Source organism: Equus quagga, chromosome 1, assembly GCF_021613505.1.
Source record: "Equus quagga isolate Etosha38 chromosome 1, UCLA_HA_Equagga_1.0, whole genome shotgun sequence".
In the NCBI taxonomy this organism is placed as follows: domain Eukaryota; kingdom Metazoa; phylum Chordata; class Mammalia; order Perissodactyla; family Equidae; genus Equus; species Equus quagga.
The window spans coordinates 163,555,038-163,576,825 of record NC_060267.1 but is presented as its reverse complement, the minus strand read 5'-3'; the positions used below and the strand labels follow the sequence as shown (position 1 = coordinate 163,576,825).

The window sequence follows — 21,788 nt, the reverse complement described above, 5'->3', positions numbered from 1 at the left end:
TTTCATCTGCTTCTTTTTACATTTTTCAAGGTGGCTACTAGAAAATTTTCAGTTACGTATGTGACTCTCCTACTTTTTTGGGCACCACTGATCTAGACACTGTCTCTGCTTCCCTCCAATGCTATCACTAAGGGAAAGTATCCATCTACCCAAAGATAATGCAGTGTTTTCCCCGTAAATACTCATGGTTATAATGCAACAAACAATAGCAATCAAATTATAGCAGGATAGGAAATCAGAGTATGTGATTTCTTATTAGCCCTTTAATTGGTCCATTGTTATGTAAATACATGGCTAGATAGCACAGTTTCTTCTTTCACAGTATGATAAAAAAAAAAAAACATTATAATACTGAAAACAAACTTCCCAGGTGCTTAGAACAGAAATAAAAGAAAGGAAAGGTGGGGGGAGCCATGAACGTGTAGTGATGACTGCTTTAAGTACGTAAAGATGTCCGGGAGCATCACTGAGATTGCCGCTTGTCTGCGAATGATACAGGCAGAAGAGAAAGCTCTGATCAAACCCTCGTAAAATGCTCGTTATAGGAGAGAATGATGCTGCAGCTAATACTAATAGTGGTGATAAGATCAACCACATTAACTGCATCTGACGTTTATTGAGAGCATCAAGAACTTCAGTAGGCATTTCTGCATTATCTTGTTTAACACTCAGCAACAATCCTAGGAAGCAGGCACAGTCCTCATCGTCTGGGGTTAGGTACGCCGGAAGCGGTGGTGCAGAAGTCAGCCCTCAGCCGTGGAGCTCAGACAGGTACCTGTGGAAGCCTTAGAGATCATGGCCAACCGACTTCCCTTTTGTTCTAAGAGAGGGAAGTGTTTGTAAGCTCGCAGTGAGCACTTAGAAGGCAGCTTTATGTAACTTTTAACCATTTAGATCCACGAGATTAATTTGGGGCTTAATTTCAGGTGAACTCCTTTTTCACTGTCCAGTAGTCCCAGTAAGTAAGACTTGAGGACTTGTAATGTCAAAGTCTTGGTTAAGTCAGCCCACAGTGCTTTCACGTTTATTACCTCATCCGTGCCTTGCTAAGCCCTTGAAAGTAATTAAGGGCAAGTAATTCCTTTCCTCATTTTATAAAGTTAGCAGCTGAGGTTTCAGGAGGTTTATTGACTTTCCCAAGGTCACACAGCCAGTAACGGGGGATCTGGGAGAACTCAGCTCTGACTGGCAGAGTGGGCCAGCCAAGGCAGTGCAAGGACCAGGCCAAGCCACCTTCAGGACCTGGCTGTGCACTTAGCAGCTACATCTTTGAGCATTGAATCACTCAGGGTCCAATCTGAAAAGCAGTATTTTTTTTTAGAATTTAATCTAGGGAATTGTTACAGGTGCTGGAAGAACCCTGAGCCAAACGGGGGATTGGTAAAGCCGCCCAGAAACTGGCAACAGCGGAATACCATCCCTACCTGCAGGATGGAGAGACGGGGAGCAGATTGGTCCCAGAGCCCAGGGGCCATGGGAACCTCAGAGGGGATGCAGCCTTGCCATCCTCGCCCCTGCAGAGAGGGGAGGAGGGAACACCACCGGGCTTCGCCCTTCCTCCTGGCCAGCCACCAGTCCTCTGCCAGAGCCTCCAGCTGACTTGGGATCTGAGGAAATCTGCCTCAAGGGCCAGCTCTCTGGCCATGCAGGGCAGAGCAGATTTGGAGAAGGACCCGATATGCTTGGGCAAACCGTGTAACCTCTGAAGTGGAGATGATAGGTCCTGCCTCCCAGAGATGAGGATCCAGACATAATGTTTATAAAGTGCCTGTGTGTAAGAGTAGCTCAGGAAAGGTCAGCCCACCTCGCCTTTCCATGGGAACCACTGCAGGCGAGGTGGGTTGTAGTTACCATGTGGCCTAAAGCTTAGGTACGTGACAAGTGAGAATGAATGAGATCCTGATAGTCTTCCTGAGCACTGCGAGCAATCGTGGATTATTCTAGTTATGCTCCACACTTCATTCTCTTCATTCTTTTTGAAGTTTTCTTCTTTCTCCCTTAATTCATAAAATTAATTCATAGAGAAAATCCGTTACATTGTCTAAATCAAGGGCACTTCCTGTTTTGTCTCATGGTAGTGGACCACAGGAGCCAAGACTGCTCAGAGGGAGCTGATGCAGGCCATGTAGACAGTTGGTTTTCCCATATTCCTAGTCCCATCTAATTTTGAAAAGCCTTTGGTCTCAAGTTTTAGTCTTATTAAATTAAAAACTGCTCTACAGTAATGCTTTTAAAAAGACAACTAAATTACTTGAAAAACAAATTTATAATTGAAATAAACATGGTTCAGCTAAAACTCCAGCTCTTTCAAAGGACAAAATGTGATTTCTGTGTTGCCGTTATGATTTCCAGTAAACCCAAGTGAATTTTATATCATATTTGGGTTAGGGGAGGAAGGGAGATGTATCAAATCAGATTAAAAGATAAACTTTTTGCTAATCTAATTTTTAGATGCATTTCTTAAATGCCATGAGCCACAGACTCATCTCAGCAACCTTACAAAGGATTTCTGAACTTGGAGAGTTGAGTTTTGAGGTGACTGTGGGATAGAGAGTCCTATATTGTCAAAGGTGACTCATATGACAGCGATAATGTTATATGTGTGTAATACATTCATGTTTTGATAAAATGAGAGCTACAATACACAAGCATATTTTGGGAGGGAGGGGGGAACGATTTGATCCCCAGAAGAAGTCGTCCATGGGCTGTTAAGATGGTCAATTGGAATAGCCCAGCTATCACACCTTTGCCCTGCCTTGCACCTCGCTTCCTTGCTCCAGCTCTGAGAATGCAGACTCTGCCTCCAGTATCCCTTCTGACAACTGTATCCCCTTTGTGAGGGGCTCCCTACCATTGCCTGCTCTCCACGGTGCTCACCTACATGTCTGTTAATCACATCCGCAGATCATAACCCCCATCTGGGTATCATTTCCCCTCTTCTGGGCTGCATAGGCATTGCCTCGAGATTTGCAGGAAGGCGAGACTGTGGGAGAGGCATGAGTTGAGAATGGGAATCTGAATGTCAATGTCCAAGGGTGTGTGGTGAGCCCAGGCCAGTGCCTGCAGGGCTCCACCTCATGGGAGTCGTGGGAGAGCAGGATTCTACACAGCCAAGCAGGTGGTCTCATTGGGCTCCCAAGAAGGTCCATGTGGATGAAAGGGGAGCTCCAGCTGCGAGCTGGGCAAGGACTCAGTTCTAGCCAGGCAGGCTGGAGATTGGGCTAAGGGTCTATCCCCGCAAAGGGACAGAGGGTGTGGAGAACTACAGCAGCTTCAGGAAATAAATAAGGAGCAACCATAAGCACTAGGCCCCAGGTACTCCAAGGTACTGTGCTCTAAGGTACACCTGTCCCCTGGGTCAGGGCAGCAAGACTAATCCAGACCTCGCCAACAGGTAGAGATGGCTTCCCAGCCTGGGTAGCATGGGCTCTCAGACTGGACACCGTGAGGCCTGCAATTTGGAAGTGTCTGGACAGACCACACTGGCAGCCTGCCTGCCTGCCAGTCAGAGTGGGAATTAGCTGAGATTAGACTTTGGTTGTACCTGAATCTCCAGTGTCTTCCCCTTGCCAGGACTTAACACGTTATTAATAAGGTCACTTTCAAGTAGGGTGACCATACATTTCAGTTTGCCCAGGACAGTCCCTGTTGTCGTGGCGTATTTGTTACTAGTTCCCACTTTCATTTCCAGAAGTGTCCCAGTTTAGATGTCACTCTACATTGGGGGAGTGCAGTCCACCAGTTGCTGGTAGTTCCAGACATCCCTGTAGTCTCTGGGTGCCAGGGGCCTTGTGTCTTGCCTGCTATCCTTAGAGCCTTCTGCTGGGGCACCACTTCATTCCCCAGTGCTCTCTCTCTCCGAAGGGCTCCTCTGCCCTTCGCGAGAAGCTGGGGCTTTAGCGAGTCAGTGTAGAGTTGCATAATGGACCGAAAGGTCAGCTTCGAAACTCTTAGAGATCAAAGCGCTGGTTAGAAGTGGTAGTTGGTATAGCAGCCTGATTCTTGGAATGAGGACGGCATCCTGCTTAGTAAGGGCTTTTGGTGATTAGTTGGCAAGTAGACTCAGAATTAGTCCTTGTTTTTACTCCTGGATAAGCTTAATGAAATAAAATACAGTATAATTAAATGTGGCATTTTAAGCTTACATTTTAATACCTTTAGGTGAAATCTAAGCATGCCTTGTAAGTGCCTATATTTCATTCTCACACCAGGATCCTGAAGCATATTAATAAAAAGCACTTCTAGTTCCAACTCTCAAAACTGAAGTTTACAGTGTGTACTTTGTAGGATTGCCTGAGCTGCTTGGTTTTTATTCTACACCAAATGGCTAGAGACCCCTATTAATAATGTGTTCTGTGTTGTATTATTTCAAACATGAGCTAGGTTCAGGAAGCTGTGTTTAGAATGAGTTTTGTACCTGCTGCATGGAATTAATTGCACATTTGGTGCTTGTAGTTTTCTCTCGATAGTTAGGACTTAGAGCAATGAGGGCTGGAAATGGTGACACAACATTTCATCGAAGCAGTTAAATTGCTTTAGTCACCGTCAGCATAGACAGTTTAAAAATGCATTAATGATGAGATTTCGCTGGTTTTAAAACTGCTTTTCATTTCAGTTTGATGAGCTAATTAATTTGGAAGGGACTTGTGGTTTTCAAAGGGTATACAATGATTCAGGAAAATGGCACAACCGGACCTGCTGCATCCAAGTTGGCATTGCTCTATTTTGCAAAGGCTCTAGATCAATTGCTCAGGTTTTATGGATTCCTGCCACATAGGCATTGGCATTTTTATTGATTTCTTAACGCAAATGTGGCTTTAAAAAGGAAAAAGGGGCTTACTGTGGGCGTGACAAAGTGTGTGTATGTTGTTGCTGTAAGTCGAGTAGATACAAAGATTGTGAATATCTGTGCCCCTTCAGCAGATGTTTGTTTTAGAAAATCTTTATTTGCACATAACACTTCTAAGTAGAAAAGCAGTAGGTTTGGAACTGACTATAATTTTTTAAATTTTTCAATAATTAAAAAAAATTGGATTGTAAAAATGTGTGCTAAATGCTTTGAGATAATTGTAACTGTTTTGAAAAGTTATTTTAAAAATATACAGGTTTCGGGGCCAGCCTGGTGGTGTAGTTCATGCACTCTGCTTCAGCAGCCTGGGGTTCATGGGTTTGGATCCCGGGCGTGGACCTATGCACCGCTCATCAAGCCATACTGTAGCGGCATCCCACATACAAAAAGTAGAGGAAGATTGACACAGATGTTAGCTCAAGGCTAATCTTTCTCAGCAAAAAGAGGAAGATTGGTAACGGATGTTAGCTTAGGGTCAATCTTCCTCACACACACGCACACACAGAAAAAGTATACAGGTTTCTCTCTAGTGTTTAAAATGGTAATCCTTCAAGTGGTAATCTTTGAGTTCATTCATTCATTCAGAGGGTCGATAAACTGTATAACATTTAAACATTATATAGCTCAGTTTCATTAGACAGTTAAGGCAGAAACAAAATAAATACTTACATGAATGGGCTGGTGATTCCTAAAGTGGTAAAACAAATGAGGCCTTTTTCATTTGTTGACCTTTTAAAACAAGTGGTGAGTTGTATTTGCACACAGGAAAAATGCACATGATTATCAGTTGTGTATATATTTGATTTTTTCTGTCTGTGGCTCAGGAACATGCCCTCCCAAGGCTGCGGAGGACTCTCAGAGGAGATACTGATTCCTCTCCCACAGAGGCTGGTGGCCTCACTCCGCGGTGTGGCCCGCAGGGTTCATATCCAGCCTCCCCTTTCCCTGCCCCTGGGCCCCAGGAGCTGCTTCAAACAGTGTAGGCTCTTTCCTCTCTCATGTCTTTGCTTATGCTGTTCCCTCTGATTAGCCTTCCCTTCCCTTTCATTTTCCATCAGGATCCAGCTCAAAAGTCACGCCCTGGGGAAGGCGAATGAGGATCCCGTTTCCTCGTGCTTTCCCAAGGATTTTGTTCTTTCAGAGATCTGTTCCTTTTCTCCTGTATCATTAATTTCCTGTTCTTTACTGGACAGATTCCTTCAGCATAGAAACCTGCTCTGATATCTTTAATCTGAATAAACAGAAAAACACTCTCTCTCTCCCACTACCTACCAATTCCTTTCCCTGGCTCCTTCTCCAGAGAGTTAACTACGCCCACTGTCTCCATTCCTCATTTCCCTTTTAGTCTCCAGCTCGCTCCAGAAGGCCTTTTGGCAGTTTTTACTACCTGGAAACTGCTCCTGCCAGGGTCACCAAAGAACTCTGTGCTGCCACATCTCAAACATACCTCACTAACTTAACGTCAAAGGATACATTAAAGAAGGAATAAGGGAACGAAAAGACGTGAGACATATAGAAAAGAAAAAGTAAAGTAGCAGATGTGAATCCAGCTATATCAACAATAACATTAAATGTGAAAGGATTAAATAATCCAATCGAAGACAGAGATTGTTAGACTGTATTTCTTTTTAAAAGATCCAACTGTATGCTGTCTACACTTTGATTCAAAGATGCAAATAGGTTGAGAGCAAAAGGACGGGAAAAGATGTATCATGCAAACAGCAACCATAAGAAGGCTGGAGAGACTATGCTAATATTAAGCATACTTCACTTTTCTGACCTGACCTCTCAGAGGCATTCTTGACTACTCTATTATTATGTGAACACTTTATTCTTGGCTGCTGTAACACCACAATCTTCTGGAGTCACTATTACATCTCTGGCTTCTACTTTCTTGCTTCTTTTGCTGGTCTTTCTCTACCCAGCCTAAAATATTGGAATGCACCAGATTCAAGCCCAGCCTGTCTTCTCTTTCCCTCTCTCCTCCTTCACTAGGTAAGCTCATGTGGCCACCAATGTACCATGGCTTCGAAATTTATATCTGTAGACTTGATCTCTCTCCTGATTTCCAGATTCGTAAATTTAACTGCCTACTTGACATCTCCACTTGAATGTCTAGAGGCATCTCCAAATTACTGCATTCAAAACAAAAGTACTGATTTTCCCCCAAAAATCTATTCCTTAACCTTCCCCATCTAAATAACTGGCACCATTTAATCAAGCCAGAAACTTGACAATTATCTTAATTTCTCCATTTCTCTCCTGTGCTGCATCCAGTCCATCAGCAAATATTGTCAGCTCTATCATTTAAATTATGTTGAAGCCATCCACCTCTCATCACCTTGGTTGTCACGACTGTGGTCTCAACTATCATCATCCCATGTTTGGGGTACTGTAGTTTTCTCTTAACTATCTCCCTGCCTCCACTCTTACCCACTTCTAATCCACTCTCCACTTGGCACTGTATTAAAAGGGTAAATCAGATCACGACACTGTCCTTCATGGAGTTGCCCTTAGAATGAAATCCAAATGCCTTCCCATAAGATTCTACAGGATCTGGTCTCTGCCTCTCTCTGTGGTTTCCTCTCCTTCCAGTCTCACCCAGCTAACTACCCTTCAGCCACCCTGGTCTCCATTTAGCACTGGAGTACTCAAGTTCGCTTGAGCCTCGGGGTCTTTGCTCTTGTTATTCCTTCTTCCTGGAAGGCAGAGCAGAGTGAGTGGTAGAGCGCACCAGGAGTTAGGGGGTCTGAGGGACCTGGACAGTGGGCTATTTGGGTGAAGAACAAGAAGAAAGGGATGGCATGGAGCATCCACCCCAGCTGGGACCAGCTCTCTGAGGTGGAGACTCAGGATCCGTGGAGAAGACCTGCAAGGTTTTTTTGACTGAGGGCTCCAAGCCAAGGAGGGGCCTGTGAAGCCCTCTGGGCCATAGCATTGAGCGTGGGGCTCATGGTTGAGAGCTGTAGTTGCCGTGCTGGATGAGGCTGGAAGAAAATACTAGACCTTCAGTTTAGTTTTGTGGATGTTTTCCTGTGTACACAATCTGTTAGTAGCTAGCACATGTATATAATGTATAATAAGTAAATAACACATCTTAGAGGCATCTCAATAATAGCAGCATGTGATGTGTATGGAAAGCACTTTTCTAAAAAATAAGTGCTTTAAAATTGTTGTGAAAACCTCACAACAAAGAAAAGCCTGGAAGCAGAGAGCTTCACTGGTGAATTCTACCAAACACTTAAAGAAGAATTAACATCAGTCCTCCTCAGACTCTTCCTTTGTATTTCTCTAGTACCAGTTGTAATGTCTCCTCTTTGATTTCTGCTTTTGTTTATTAGAGTCCTCTCTCTTTTTTTCTTGGTGAGTCTAGCTAAAGGGTTGTTTGTTTTGTTTATCTTTTCAAAAAACTAGCTTTTAGTTTCATTGATCTTTTCTATTGTCTTTTTAGTCTCTGTTTTGTTTCTTTCCACTCTAATCTTTGCTGTTTCCTTCCTTCTAACTTTGGGCTTTAGTTTGTTCTTTTTCTAGTTTCTTGAGCTGTAAAATTAGGTTGTGTATTTGAGGTCTTTCTTATTTCTTCATGTAGGCATTTATCGCTATGAACTGTTAAAACTGCTCTTGCTGCATCCCATATCTTTTGGTATGCTGTATTTCCATTTTCGTTTGTCTCAAGGTATTTTTTAATTTCTTCTTTGACCCATTGGTTGTTTAATACCACATTGTTTAGTCTCCACACAATTGTGAATTTCCAGGTTTCTTCTTGTTCATACTGCTGTGGTTGGAAATGGTGCTTGATGTGATTTCGGTCTTCTTAAATTTATTAAGATTTGTCCTGTGGCCTAACATATGATTTGTCCTGGAGAACGTTCCATGTGCACTTCAGAAAAATGTGTATTCTGTTGGCTTTTGGACAGAATATTGTATATATGTCTGTTAAGTCCATCTGGTCTAACATTGTTTAAGGCTAGTGTTTCCTTACTGATTTTCTATCTGGATGATCAATCCATTGATGAAAGTGGGGTGTTAAAGTCCCCTACAATTATTATATTGCTATTTCTCCCTTTAGGTCTGTTAATATGTGCTTTATGTATTTAGGTGCTCCTATGTTGGGTACATAAATATTTACAAATGTTATATTTTCCTGTTGGATTGACTCCTTTATCATTTAAATTATCAGTTCATCAAAAGGGGTTATTGTTCTGACTGCCAGCATCGGTCCAGCCAGTGGTTGTAGAACGTAAGACATGGCCCATCTCCTCAGAAAGTTCACTTTCTACTTGAGGAGATAAGGCTAACCCACATGAAACAATTAAAGAACTGAATAAGACTATAATTAAGTGTTAAATTATAGGGTAGAGACTATAAATACTGTGTTAGTAGGAGAAGAGACAACATTGAGGGCTGGACTAGTACAGGCTCATGAATGGCTTGAAACTTAAAAGAATATTTTGTATAAAGCTGTTCCCTTTTTTATGATTCATTATTTTGTGGGTTTTGTTTCGTTTTCCTGATCTAATTGTTCTCATACACGCATACTAATTTCATATGCAAATAAACCATTGCATTAAAAAATGCCCCAGAAAGAAGTTGTTTTCCCTTTAGGACAAGATAGAAAGACAATAATAATAAGATGATTGCATAATAAATTGTCAGTGAAGCAATTTTCCTTAAAAATTTTTAATTTTAAAATAATTGTGGAAATATTAAAATTTCTGACTGAAAGAGCTAGTATTCTTCCTTTTCTTTGGTGTCTGTGGCCCAAGGCAGCGGCTTTGCCAGCATCTGGATCTCTATGGAAGCTTCATTCTGACTTCTGACTACCCCTGGATTGTCATCATTTTTCCCTCAATGCCATGCGATGACAGATTTAAGGATTAAAAAAACGAGAAAAGTAAATTCTTCCTCCTAAGATATCCTGAAATAGTGAAGAAACAGCACAGTTTAGGGGGAAAAGTTATGATTGAGAAGTTACTCTTAGAGTTGTTCGTATTTATAGGTAAGAATTCATAGTATGTGATGTGACTTGTGTAGCTTTTAAAATTCAGTATGATTTACCAGACAGTTATTAACAATTAAAGTAATGTAACCACATCTTGCAATAGCTCTGTAGTATAGGAAGTCAACAGGCTTTATAATGTGCTGAATAAGGAGTTACCATACACACAGGTGAGAAACACTGACAGTTTTCACACCAAAGTGGGCCACTTAAGTACCATTATTATAGATCATAAATTACAGTTCATTAGCATCAATATTTTCGCTGGAATATAAAGTAGTGCTAGTGTAGTTTATAGGAGCTCAGGGCTCACCATTAAGTTTTTCATTACTGGGGAAAACCAACGAATTTTATTGCACTTGACATTGGACACAGATGTACATTATGGTTTTGTAAATTTACTTTGAGTAAATATTTCAGCAGTAGTGAAAATGTTTCGCCAAAAGAGTGTTGTCATGAATATATTATGTTCCATTACAGTCCTCAAATTTCATAATTAAAGATCCCATTGTTTTAAAAGCAGGTGTAACCCATTACATCAAATGATTTGGAAGCTTTAACCTGGCCTTGAAAACTTCATTTTACAGGAATTGGAAATTTGTTTTCCTTATATATAGTTGTTTTGAACACTGTGAGAAATAGCATGGTAGTATGAAGTAGAAGGAATCATCTGAATAATTCTGATCAGAAAGTGCTTTGAGTGAAGTAATTTGGTTATTTTTTAGAGAAAAATACTATGGAGATCATTGCTTTAAATTTTTATTTTTATATATGGATACTTATACATGAGTTAAATTGTAATTTTAACTAAATTGATGGAATATAAAATTAACAAAGACTTTAAGAAATGCTTTACTTACTTGTTCCCTATAAATGTGAGGAAACACCCTTATGAAGCTTTATTTTGAGAGGGCATCAGGCCATCTTTGACAGTTTCCAGGTATATCTTGGGCGTCACATCTGTTTGGTTGTGCTCCAGAGTTCTCTGGTAGTATTAAGTAATGGCCGCAGTTAAACAAGACCCACAGAGAGTGACGTTCATTCTGTTTCTTCTGAGATGGGACTGACTTTCAACAAACCCTAAGTGATCAGAGTATTGCACTTAGACCTTTACAATAGTATTTCTTTTTATTTTTCGTTCATGGAGAAATAATTTCAGCCTGAAATGTGTTTACTGAACAGGGTCTAATGTAGGATGTACAAAATTTCAGGCAGCATTTAGAGCACTTGCCAAATACAAACTCAACTTATCATTATAACAACCCTATGAAGTAGGAACTGTACATAGCGTCTGGAGGGTGTAGGTATTTTTTTGATGTGTATTTTACAGGTGGGAAGACTGAGACATAGTTATGCAGTGCTAGCTCACATCCTGTGGCCCATAGTATTTCTGTGGGTGATTTCTAAGCTAGAAAGTTTATAAACTATTGGATTATTTTGTTCTACCTTGGAATAAAGAAAACCATTTCACAGCTATAAATAAGAGCTCTTTCTATGATTGATTGATTTTGCTGTTTTTATTAGTAAAATTCTATTACCTATATCCATAAATTATATAGTTTCCTTTCTCTGTCCTGTCTGTCACTTTGTCATTTCTTGTTAGGATTGCCTTAAAATTTCCTTTATGACCCTGTAAAACATTTATCCTTTGCCTTTAACATTTAAGGCTGACATTCTTTCTTAGGAAATGATAATCTTTTTCTTTGCCTTCTAAAGTTGAGTTAATAAGACCATGATTCATGACTTTTAAAGCAAGAGGGATGGGTTTGCAAATTACTTTCAGAATCCAATCACAGTCTTGTGGGGCCTCTGAAACCCAGCTGTGACCCCTCGAAGGCTGACATCTAGATTAGGGGCACCTTTGTCTGTGGAAGCATGGGGAAATTTAGGAGCAGGAATAGTTTAGGAAATTTAGGAACAGGGGAAAAAGGAATCGTCTGTTAAAAAGAGAATAACTTTTCCCATAAAACTATTTATTATATGTAGTACATTTGCAAGCTGGGTCAAGTAGACAACCGGTGGTTAGATGTAGGTGCGTCACCTATAATCCATCTGGACTATAGTTCTTATCCGTGTTCCTCTGCATGTAACTTTCTGTTTTAGTCTGGCTACCTTAAAGCTTTTCTCTTTTTGTTTGTTTTTCAGCAGTTTGACTATGATACATGTAGGGGTGTATGTGTGTGTGTGATCCTGCTTGAGTTTCTTGAGTCTAATTTTGGAAAATTCTAGGACATTATTTCTTTAAATACTTCTTCTGCCATATTCTCTCTCCCTCTTTTCCTACTGGGACTCTATTTTCCTGTATGTTACACAACAGCTGTGGGATGCCCTGTTTTGTGTTTTTTCACTCTTTTATCTCTTTGTGTTTTAGTTCAGATAATTTCTGTTGACCTCTCTTCAAGTTCACTGAGTCTTTCTTTGGCTGTGTTCCGTCTGCTTATAAGCCTATCACAGGAATTCGTTATCTCTGATATGTGGGGTTTTTAAATAGCATTTCCACTGGACTGTTTTTTATACTTTCCATCTGTCTGCTGAAATAGGCCATTTGGTCATGAATATTGTCCACTTTCCTCACTAGACCTTTTTTTATATATTAATAATAGTTGTTTTTTGTAGCGTGTTTTTTTGTGAGGAAGATTTCCCTTGAGCTAACATCTGTTGCCAATCTTCCTCTTCTTGCTTGAGGAAGATTGCTGCTGAGCTAACATTTGTTGCCAACCTTCCTCCTTTTTCTTGAGGAAGATTGTCAGTGAGCTAATATCTGTGCCAATTCTTCCTCTGGTTTGTGTGGGATGCTGCCACAGTGTGGCTTGATGAGCAGTGCTAGGTCTGTGCCCAGGATTTGAACCTACAAACTCTGGGCCACCAAAGCAGAGTGTGCGAACTTAAGCACTACACCACTGAGCCAACCCCCAATAATAGTTGTTTTAAAGTCCCTGTCTGATAGTTCCAACATCTAGGTCACTTCAGAGTCTGGCTCTGTTGATTGCTTTATCTCATGATGATGGTTTTTTTCCTTATGTTGTGTGTGTGTGTGTGTGTGTGTGTGTCTGTGTGTGTGTGTCCTGTAATTTTCGTTGAATGCTAGACATCATATTTAATAGAGACTAAGGTAAGTAATATTTATGCTCAGACATGAACACGCCTCTTCTTCTTCCAGGTCGTTGGTGTTGAGGAAGTTGAGTCAGTCTAGTCAATAATTGAGCTGGGTTTGTGTTTTGAATTACTATTGTTACTTTCAGTATACCACTGACTTCAGATTCCTCAACCAGAGGGCCACCATAACCTTGTGTTTGGGTGGGGGCTAGGGTCCTGGAGTGTTTACCCATTGTTCCTGTTCTACCCTTAGCTTTCATCTGCGAATGCCTGTGTTAGAAATGGGTCTCTTTCCATGGTCTTGCCCCTCCTCCGTGGTACACGGCTTGCTCCTTGGTGCTAGGCTTCTGGTAGAGTCGGGGAATTCTTAGTCCTCCTGGTCTAGTTTCAATCTTAGGCAGCCCTCTGCACCTGGGTCTCGGGGGCGGGACCTTCCCAGCATTTCTGCCCTGCTCCCCAAGGCAGCCAAACTCTGCCTGGATCTGTGGTGAGTTTGGGCAGGAGACAGTTTTCTGCCTCTCTCCTGGTGGTAGCACAGTTCTGCTTTGCATGGTGCAGGCTCCTGAGTCTAAGAGGTTCTTCCATCTCTTGGGGCAGTAGATCTTTGCCTGGCTGTAGAGGTAGATGGATTTTGCTTCTACCCTTCCCCCAGTGGCTTAAGGTGTTTGCTTCATGTGAGAGGGTGGTTGGGGAAGTAGGCAGAGTTTGATGCTCTCCCCAGTGGCAGCTGTCACCTGCTGCAGGCCTGTGCCCTGGAGAAGGACCCTTTCTCCTGCTCTGTCCCCAGTCTTTCTCAGGCGCACTCATGAAGAAGGCTACAAGTGAGTACAAACTCTGCCTGCATCCGGGGCTCCCAGTTACTCTAAACTGATATGCTAGCCCACACTCGGCTTCCAGAACTCCTTAAAATTTTGGCTGATTTCTTCTTACCTGCTTCCATGGTGGCCTCTTCCTCCCATGGTCTGCCAGACATGGAACAGTTTCTATGTCCTGTCTTTCCCTGGAAGGGCTTGTCACTCTTGGAATTCAGTTCCCTTGGTTACCTTGTGACCACAGTTCTCTGATGGATACAAGAAAAGATATGATTTTATAGTCTGGCTTTTTCTTGTTAGAGTGGGAGTGACATTCTTTTTTGGATTTCTGCATTCTAAGCTATCATCTGAACTGTACGGGCCCAGATTTGTGACTTTCAAGTCACCCACAGGTTCTGAAGCCATTAGCAGATCTGTGCCCTCATAGAGTCTTGCCAAACTTGGGCTGGGCGAGCTTTTAGAATACAGTAGTGGGCGTCATGGAGGAGGAGGCGCATGAGGAGAGGCATCCACGGGCCAAGGAGCTTTCTGTTACTTGTAATAAAGGGCTGTGCCTTGTGAGTGGGAGGCAGCATTTGACCATACCTCGATTTTCTCCAACTTATTTGATTCTTTTTCTATTCATCTGATTTTATAAAACGACCTTCACAGTGACCGTTTTTGCTCCAGATCCATTTTTTTTTCCTTTTTGCTCATCTTGGAGAGCACATCAAAGTTGTAAAGATGTATGACAACTCTTGCAAGGTGACCCCGATGTGCCCGGCATGACTTCTTGCCATTCAGAGTTGTTGCTACTAAGCTGAAGAAAGGGCAGGCCTTGCGGTGCTCGCTCCAACGGCCTCAGGTCCTTTCTGGGGGTGTTTTGTTTGATTTTGTTTAGTTAAGGATAGAAATTTCTTTAACTCAGTGTTTCTCGACTCTCTTTAATCGTAGACCCCCTTCAATAAACATAAAGATCTCATACCCTACTTTAATGTTATTTATAAGTCGAATTAAATAACTTGACTCAAAATAATCCAGAAGGGTAAACGGCTGCCTTGTTCTCACAGCACATCCTCTTCCCCATCTGCGATGCACCCCCCCCCCCAGCATCACTGCCTCGACGCCTTCACTAGTGTTGCCAGTGTCTGGAATCTGGATACTGGGTCATCATTTTCTCCTGGTTTTTGTCGAGAAATAATCTAACAGAAAATGGAAGCCAATCAAATTTGAAATACGAGAGGAATGCATTAGGACACTGGAGGCCATTCTCCTCCAGCAGGATGCTAACCGTGTGCCCTGAGACAAGGCTCCAACCCCTCAGATTGGCTTCCTCTTCTCCATGTGAGCTCGATTGAGTGGATCAATGCCAAGCACTTTGCCAGCAGAAGAAATGAGGCCACCTATTCGTTACCTCATTTCAGGATGAGCATTTATGAAACTGCCCATGCCCATTTATGAAATTGCTATTACCTCTTAAATATCCCAGATGATAATATTGTTAGCCAAAAGGTAGTGGCAAGCTTCTGTTAAATAAAGTAAGCAGTCTGTTAGAAATATGTATGTCTTTCCATGGGGCTCAATATGGCTATGTCCATTTTTAATGTTACATGTAAGTTCTATAAACATTTTTATTCTTCCTGAATTTGCTGTGGTGCAAAAAAGTTTGCTTAGCCTCTTTCTAGTTCATTGCTTTCTTAAATCATTCCTGGTACAAAATTGTTCATCTGTAAATAAATCTTGGTTAAATGTATAAATGAATCTTTAAGCTTTTTTCCAGTTCAAAATTTTATAATTTTTTAATCTAGAATTCACAATTTCAGGCTTGATATGGAGGTGGGTTCTTTTGGAAGCTGGTTTCCTTCCAGACTGGACTTTCGTTTTGTGTTCCTGCTTGGATGTTAATAAGAGCTAAGGGAGTAGCAGAAATGCACAGTGGAGCAAGCTTACATTTTGTTGTTTTCACCACTCATAAGCTTTAGGTGATGAGTACTTACAGTTTAAGAGCCAGCTCTGAAACATAATTTATATTATTTTTAAAAATATTTTGAGGCACCTCTATCTCAGCAGAAACTTGTGTTTTTTCCTCTGGTTTTAGGTGATTGGTGCATGTAAGTTATATGCATTTAGTTTTCTTTTAGTTAAAAAAACTATATGTATAACACAAATAGTTTGATCACAGTTTTCGTTATTAAATTTAAAGTAATTGACACTAAGGACAATACAGTTAAATAGATTCCAACTCTGCTACTGACCAGCGTCTTAGCTTATGCAAGTACTTGATCACTACTGGGCTAAAAAGAGAAAGACAGGTCGAAATGAACAGGAGGGGGATAAAGATTCCGGGAGTCAGGCAAGTTGGGGTCCTGGAGCTCCTGCTATTGAACCTCAGTTCTCCTTCCCTCCACACAGTGCTTCTGGCCTCCTGTTCCTTGCCTCTTGGCTGCAGGGGACCAGCTTGCCTTTACATCCACTGTTGCTTCCAGCCAGTGATTCTGGTCCATCCAGGGATTAGTGGAAGCTCACACCTGTCCTCCTTTGTGGTCTCTAAGCAAGCACACTCCTCTATCAATGTTTTCTAATAGCTTTATCTGCTAGTGAGGAAGGAGAAACAGACCTTTTCATTCAGGCCTCGGTGTACTGTGAGAGGACAGATGGTTCTAGGCAACAGCCGAAGAGGGGAAAGAAGAGACGGGAAGTCTCTGGTAAGGAGAGTCCCTGCTGTCTTTACAGCAGCCTGTGCTTGGGTGACTGTCATGTTCATGTGTCTGCAATCAGTGATCAGAAGTCACCAATCAAAGCCTGGACTGGCTTGTGAAAAGCAAGGCAATGTTTAACGATGTTTAAAAAGCCACAAGTATGATATTTAAGCTGCCGCCTGTCCCACAGATGTGGGTGTGTGAGCACACATGTATGTTATTAACCTGCTTTCGATTCGGCTTTTCCCTCTCAATAACAAAGAGATCTATGAATTTGAAACATATCAGGTATAATAAATTAGAAAGTGGTAGTCGAATATTAATCAATACGTTAAAAGTGACAGAATAAAAGATTACAGTGTTGAGAAAGTGCTATACATTTTTTTAATGGGTAGGCACGTCCATTTACCTTTGTGACTTATTTTCACTAGGGGCACTTTGAGATATAATTTATAAAGATTATAAAATTCCCTTAATTAGTATGTTGTCATTATTAAAGGTAAATATGTGTTTTTAAAGGTAAAGACAACCTTCATTCTGAAAAACAGGGAATTTATACATTTGTTTCATGCCCTTGTGCATGGCTGACGTTTAATTTCATGCCAACTCGCTTGGATAGAAGGAATACGATCTATGCTTTAGGGACTTGGGACAACTACAATGCAGTATATCTTATGGATACAATTACCACAGTTTTTACATCTTTTGCATCTTATTGTTTTGAGGATATGGTTGTAAAGAAATACTCTGGCTGGTGGCTTTTGTGTTTTATCTTGGCATTCAGATCACGAGAGCCTCTATGGTTCATTTTGAAACTTTCAGGGAAATGATACCCACATGATTTAAAGTTTAAGTTTAATTACCTTCTGCAAATTGCTTTGGAAGTATAGGTAGTCAAAAAGTAAAAGTGGTTTTAAATTTCGTACATAGAGAGCAGCATAATTGCCTTTTAAAGTATAGAGATTTTATTCAAAATAGATTCTCTCCAGAGCAGGAAAGTTAGAATCACCTTTGTATAATATTTTGCATGCTCTTTTCTTTATTGCCATGAAAGTTATAGAATCCCAAACTCCATCTCTATCCCTAATTTATGAATATAATGACTTACTGAAAATTTATCACAAATTTCACACTCCTCCCGAAAGGCAATATCATGTTTTAGGTTAAAATTGTGAAAGATGTTGTGAGATATTTGAGCAGTTTCTTTTGTAATAATAAAGACATCTGTGCAGGGAAAGAACCTAAATCCGTGCACAGATGTGGCGTCAGCTCCTTAAGGTGGGCACCTGCTATGTTGTGCAGCAAAGTTGAGGACTGCGTTATTGGTGATGCAGACTTCTTTAGAAATAGATGCTGCCTGAAGGTTTTCACTTGGTAGTGTTAGTCATCTGTCAATATTGGAAGGACCTGGTGACACTGTTCCAAGCATGGACTTGGTGGCTGGTAGTAGGCTTTAAGAAATCCAACTCTGAGATTTTAGAAGCACCTTCAGCTGGAATCTAGGCCTCCCACCTAGACTTCATACAACTGCAACGGTCAACAGTACAACGGTATCTGTCTGAAGTATTTAGGACCATGACTAAGAGCCAGGAATTTCTGCTGGAATTCCAGTCTCTACTCACTGAACACACAATTTAATGGTTCATACTTAGCTGTTTCTGGTCATTTGGTATATGTATATAGTTTCCAGAAATAGCCCAGGCATCTTAGTGAGTCCAAGTGGTCAGGAAGTGGTTTTCAAACTACTGTACATCCCCATCACCTGGAGTGTTGCCTAGAATGCAAATTCCTGGTCACCACCCACTAAAGCTCTGATTCCATGAGCCCAGGAGTCTGCGCTTTAGCCAGGTAACCCAGGTGATTCTGAGGCAAGTGGTTGAGTGACAATCCTTGGAGAAACACTTGTGTAGGAGCTGTGTGTGCAGGCAGGGCCTGCTTCGTGGGTGTATGACCTGTGCGGTTATACAGGCCCAACATTCAGAAGGGCCCCGCACTTGGCTTAAGGTTCTTCTGTCACCTTCTTGAAATTCCCGTTGTTTTTTTTTTTAAAGATTGGCTCCTGAGCTAACAACTCGCCAGTCTGTTTTGTTTTTCTTTTTCTCCCCAAATTCCGCCAGTAGATAGTTGTATATTTTTAGTTGTGGGTCCTTCTAGTTGTGGCATGTGGGACACTGCCTCAACATGACCTGATGAGCAGTGCCATGTCCGCGCCCAGGATCCGAACCAGTGAAACCCTGGGCCACCGCAGCGGACGGGAGAACTTCACCACTCGGCCACCGGGCCGGCCCCTTGAAATTCTTAATAACTTTTGAACAAGGAGTCCTGCATTTTCATTTTTCCCTGAGCCCTGCAAATTGTGTAGCCTGTTCTCTATACAAGATTTTATTGAATGCTACTGAAATTGTGTCTCCTGACACTCATGGCTTACAGTTATTCAATAATGATTTTTTTACCTGTTTGTATTAAGCTATAAATTCTAAGCTACTTAGCTTTAGAAGCGAATGAGTATCATTCGTTATAGGACATACAATAGGAAATCCTAATAGTATGATTTTTTTTCAAGGAAGTTAAATTTTGATTTCTCATCTTGAACATAGAAACCAATGTTCATGTTATTCTAATACACTAATTTTTTTCTCCTAGGATGGTACAAAACAGAAAAGAGAACGGAAGAAGACAGTCTCTTTCAGCAGCATGCCAACGGAGAAGAAAATCAGCAGTGCAAGTGATTGCATCAACTCAATGGTTGAGGGTTCAGAACTCAAAAAGGTTCGCTCCAACTCTAGAATTTACCATAGGTATTTTTTACTGGATGCCGACATGCAGAGCCTGAGGTGGGAACCATCTAAAAAGGATTCTGAGAAAGCCAAGATTGATATTAAATCCATCAAGGAAGTGAGAACAGGAAAAAATACAGACATTTTCCGCAGCAATGGCATTTCTGACCAGATATCTGAAGATTGTGCGTTTTCAGTCATATACGGAGAGAATTATGAGTCACTTGATTTGGTTGCCAACTCTGCAGACGTTGCGAACATCTGGGTTACGGGACTGCGGTACCTAATTTCTTATGGAAAACATACACTTGATATGTTAGAAAGTAGCCAAGACAACATGAGGACTTCTTGGGTTTCACAAATGTTTAGTGAAATTGATGTAGATAACCTTGGACATATAACTCTGTGTAATGCTGTGCAGTGTATCAGAAACCTCAATCCAGGCTTAAAAACCAGCAAAATCGAGCTTAAGTTCAAAGAATTGCACAAATCCAAGGACAAAGCTGGTACTGAAGTCACAAAGGAAGAATTTGTCGAGGTTTTCCATGAGCTTTGTACCAGACCTGAAATTTATTTCCTTTTAGTTCAGTTTTCAAGCAATAAAGAATTCCTTGATACCAAGGACCTTATGATGTTTCTTGAGGCAGAACAGGGTGTGGCACATATAAATGAGGAAATAAGCCTTGAAATTATTCACAAATATGAGCCATCCAAAGAGGGTCAGGAAAAGGGCTGGCTCTCCATAGACGGGTTCACTAATTACCTTATGTCACCTGACTGTTATATATTTGATCCGGAACATAAGAAGGTCTGTCAGGATATGAAGCAACCTTTGTCTCATTACTTTATAAACTCATCTCATAATACATACTTAATAGAGGATCAGTTCCGAGGTCCCTCTGATATCACAGGATACATTCGAGCTCTTAAAATGGGTTGCCGGAGTGTTGAATTAGATGTATGGGATGGGCCAGATAACGAACCTGTGATTTACACGGGCCACACCATGACGTCTCAGATAGTCTTCCGCAGTGTCATTGATATTATTAACAAGTATGCATTCTTTGCTTCAGAGTATCCTCTTATCTTGTGTTTAGAAAATCACTGTTCTATTAAACAACAAAAGGTAATGGTTCAACACATGAAGAAAATTTTAGGTGACAAGCTCTATACAACATCACCTAATGTTGAGGAATCTTATCTGCCATCCCCAGATGTCCTGAAAGGGAAGATACTAATTAAAGCAAAAAAGCTGTCCTCAAATTGCTCTGGAGTCGAAGGAGATGTTACTGATGAAGACGAAGGAGCTGAAATGTCTCAGAGGGTGGGCAAAGAGAACGTGGAGCAGCCCAACAACGTGCCTGTGAAGCGGCTTCAGCTCTGTAAAGAACTGTCTGAACTGGTGAGCATCTGCAAGTCCGTTCAGTTCAAAGAATTTCAGGTGTCATTTCAGGTTCAGAAGTACTGGGAAGTCTGTTCATTTAATGAAGTGCTTGCCAGCAAATACGCCAATGAAAATCCAGGGGACTTTGTGAATTACAACAAACGTTTTCTTGCTAGGGTTTTTCCCAGTCCAATGAGAATTGACTCTAGTAATATGAACCCTCAAGATTTTTGGAAATGTGGCTGTCAGATCGTAGCCATGAATTTTCAGACCCCGGGCCTGATGATGGACCTGAATATTGGCTGGTTTAGGCAGAATGGAAACTGTGGCTATGTCCTTCGGCCAGCTATCATGAGGGAGGAAGTTTCTTTCTTCAGCGCCAATACGAAGGACTCTGTCCCAGGAGTCTCGCCTCAACTTCTTCACATTAAAATCATCAGCGGGCAGAACTTTCCCAAACCCAAAGGGTCCGGTGCCAAAGGGGACGTGGTGGATCCTTATGTCTATGTTGAAATTCACGGGATCCCTGCCGACTGTGCAGAACAAAGGACAAAAACAGTGCACCAGAATGGAGACGCTCCCATTTTTGATGAAAGCTTTGAATTTCAGATCAACCTGCCTGAACTGGCCATGGTGCGCTTTGTAGTACTAGATGATGACTACATTGGGGACGAATTTATTGGTCAGTACACCATTCCCTTTGAGTGTTTACAAACGGGCTACCGCCACGTCCCCCTCCAGTCATTGACTGGAGAGGTCCTAGCACACGCTTCTCTGTTTGTCCATGTGGCTATTACTAACCGAAGAGGAGGAGGGAAACCTCATAAAAGGGGGCTCTCTGTGAGAAAAGGGAAGAAATCCAGGGAATATGCATCTTTGAGAACATTGTGGATTAAAACTGTAGATGAGGTGTTCAAGAATGCCCAGCCCCCTATACGCGATGCCACAGATCTGAGAGAGAACATGCAGGTACGTTCTTGTGGTTAAGTATTTACTCAGCGGTTTTCCTTCTTAGTGCATGTGCATAGTTTATGAATATATTGGAGGGGTTTTTTTTTTTTTTACAATAGTATATTTGATTTTAAATAATTTGTACATTCCAATTGGTTATTAGAATTTTACTAGTCGTCTCTCTTTTTTTTATCATTTAAATTTCCAAAACCACAGTTGGTCTTGATAAATACAAAAATGCT

General features: G+C 41.4%; 1 protein-coding gene across 1 annotated transcript in view; it reads left to right on the top strand.

Moving 5' to 3' along the window:
* Nucleotides 1–21,788, top strand: part of PLCL2 (phospholipase C like 2) — a 178,319-nt gene that overhangs the window by 88,136 nt on the left and 68,395 nt on the right. Inside the window, 1 exon segment of the mRNA XM_046646436.1 lies at nt 19,078–21,564. Within this exon segment, the coding sequence (XP_046502392.1) occupies nt 19,078–21,564 (2,487 nt within the window).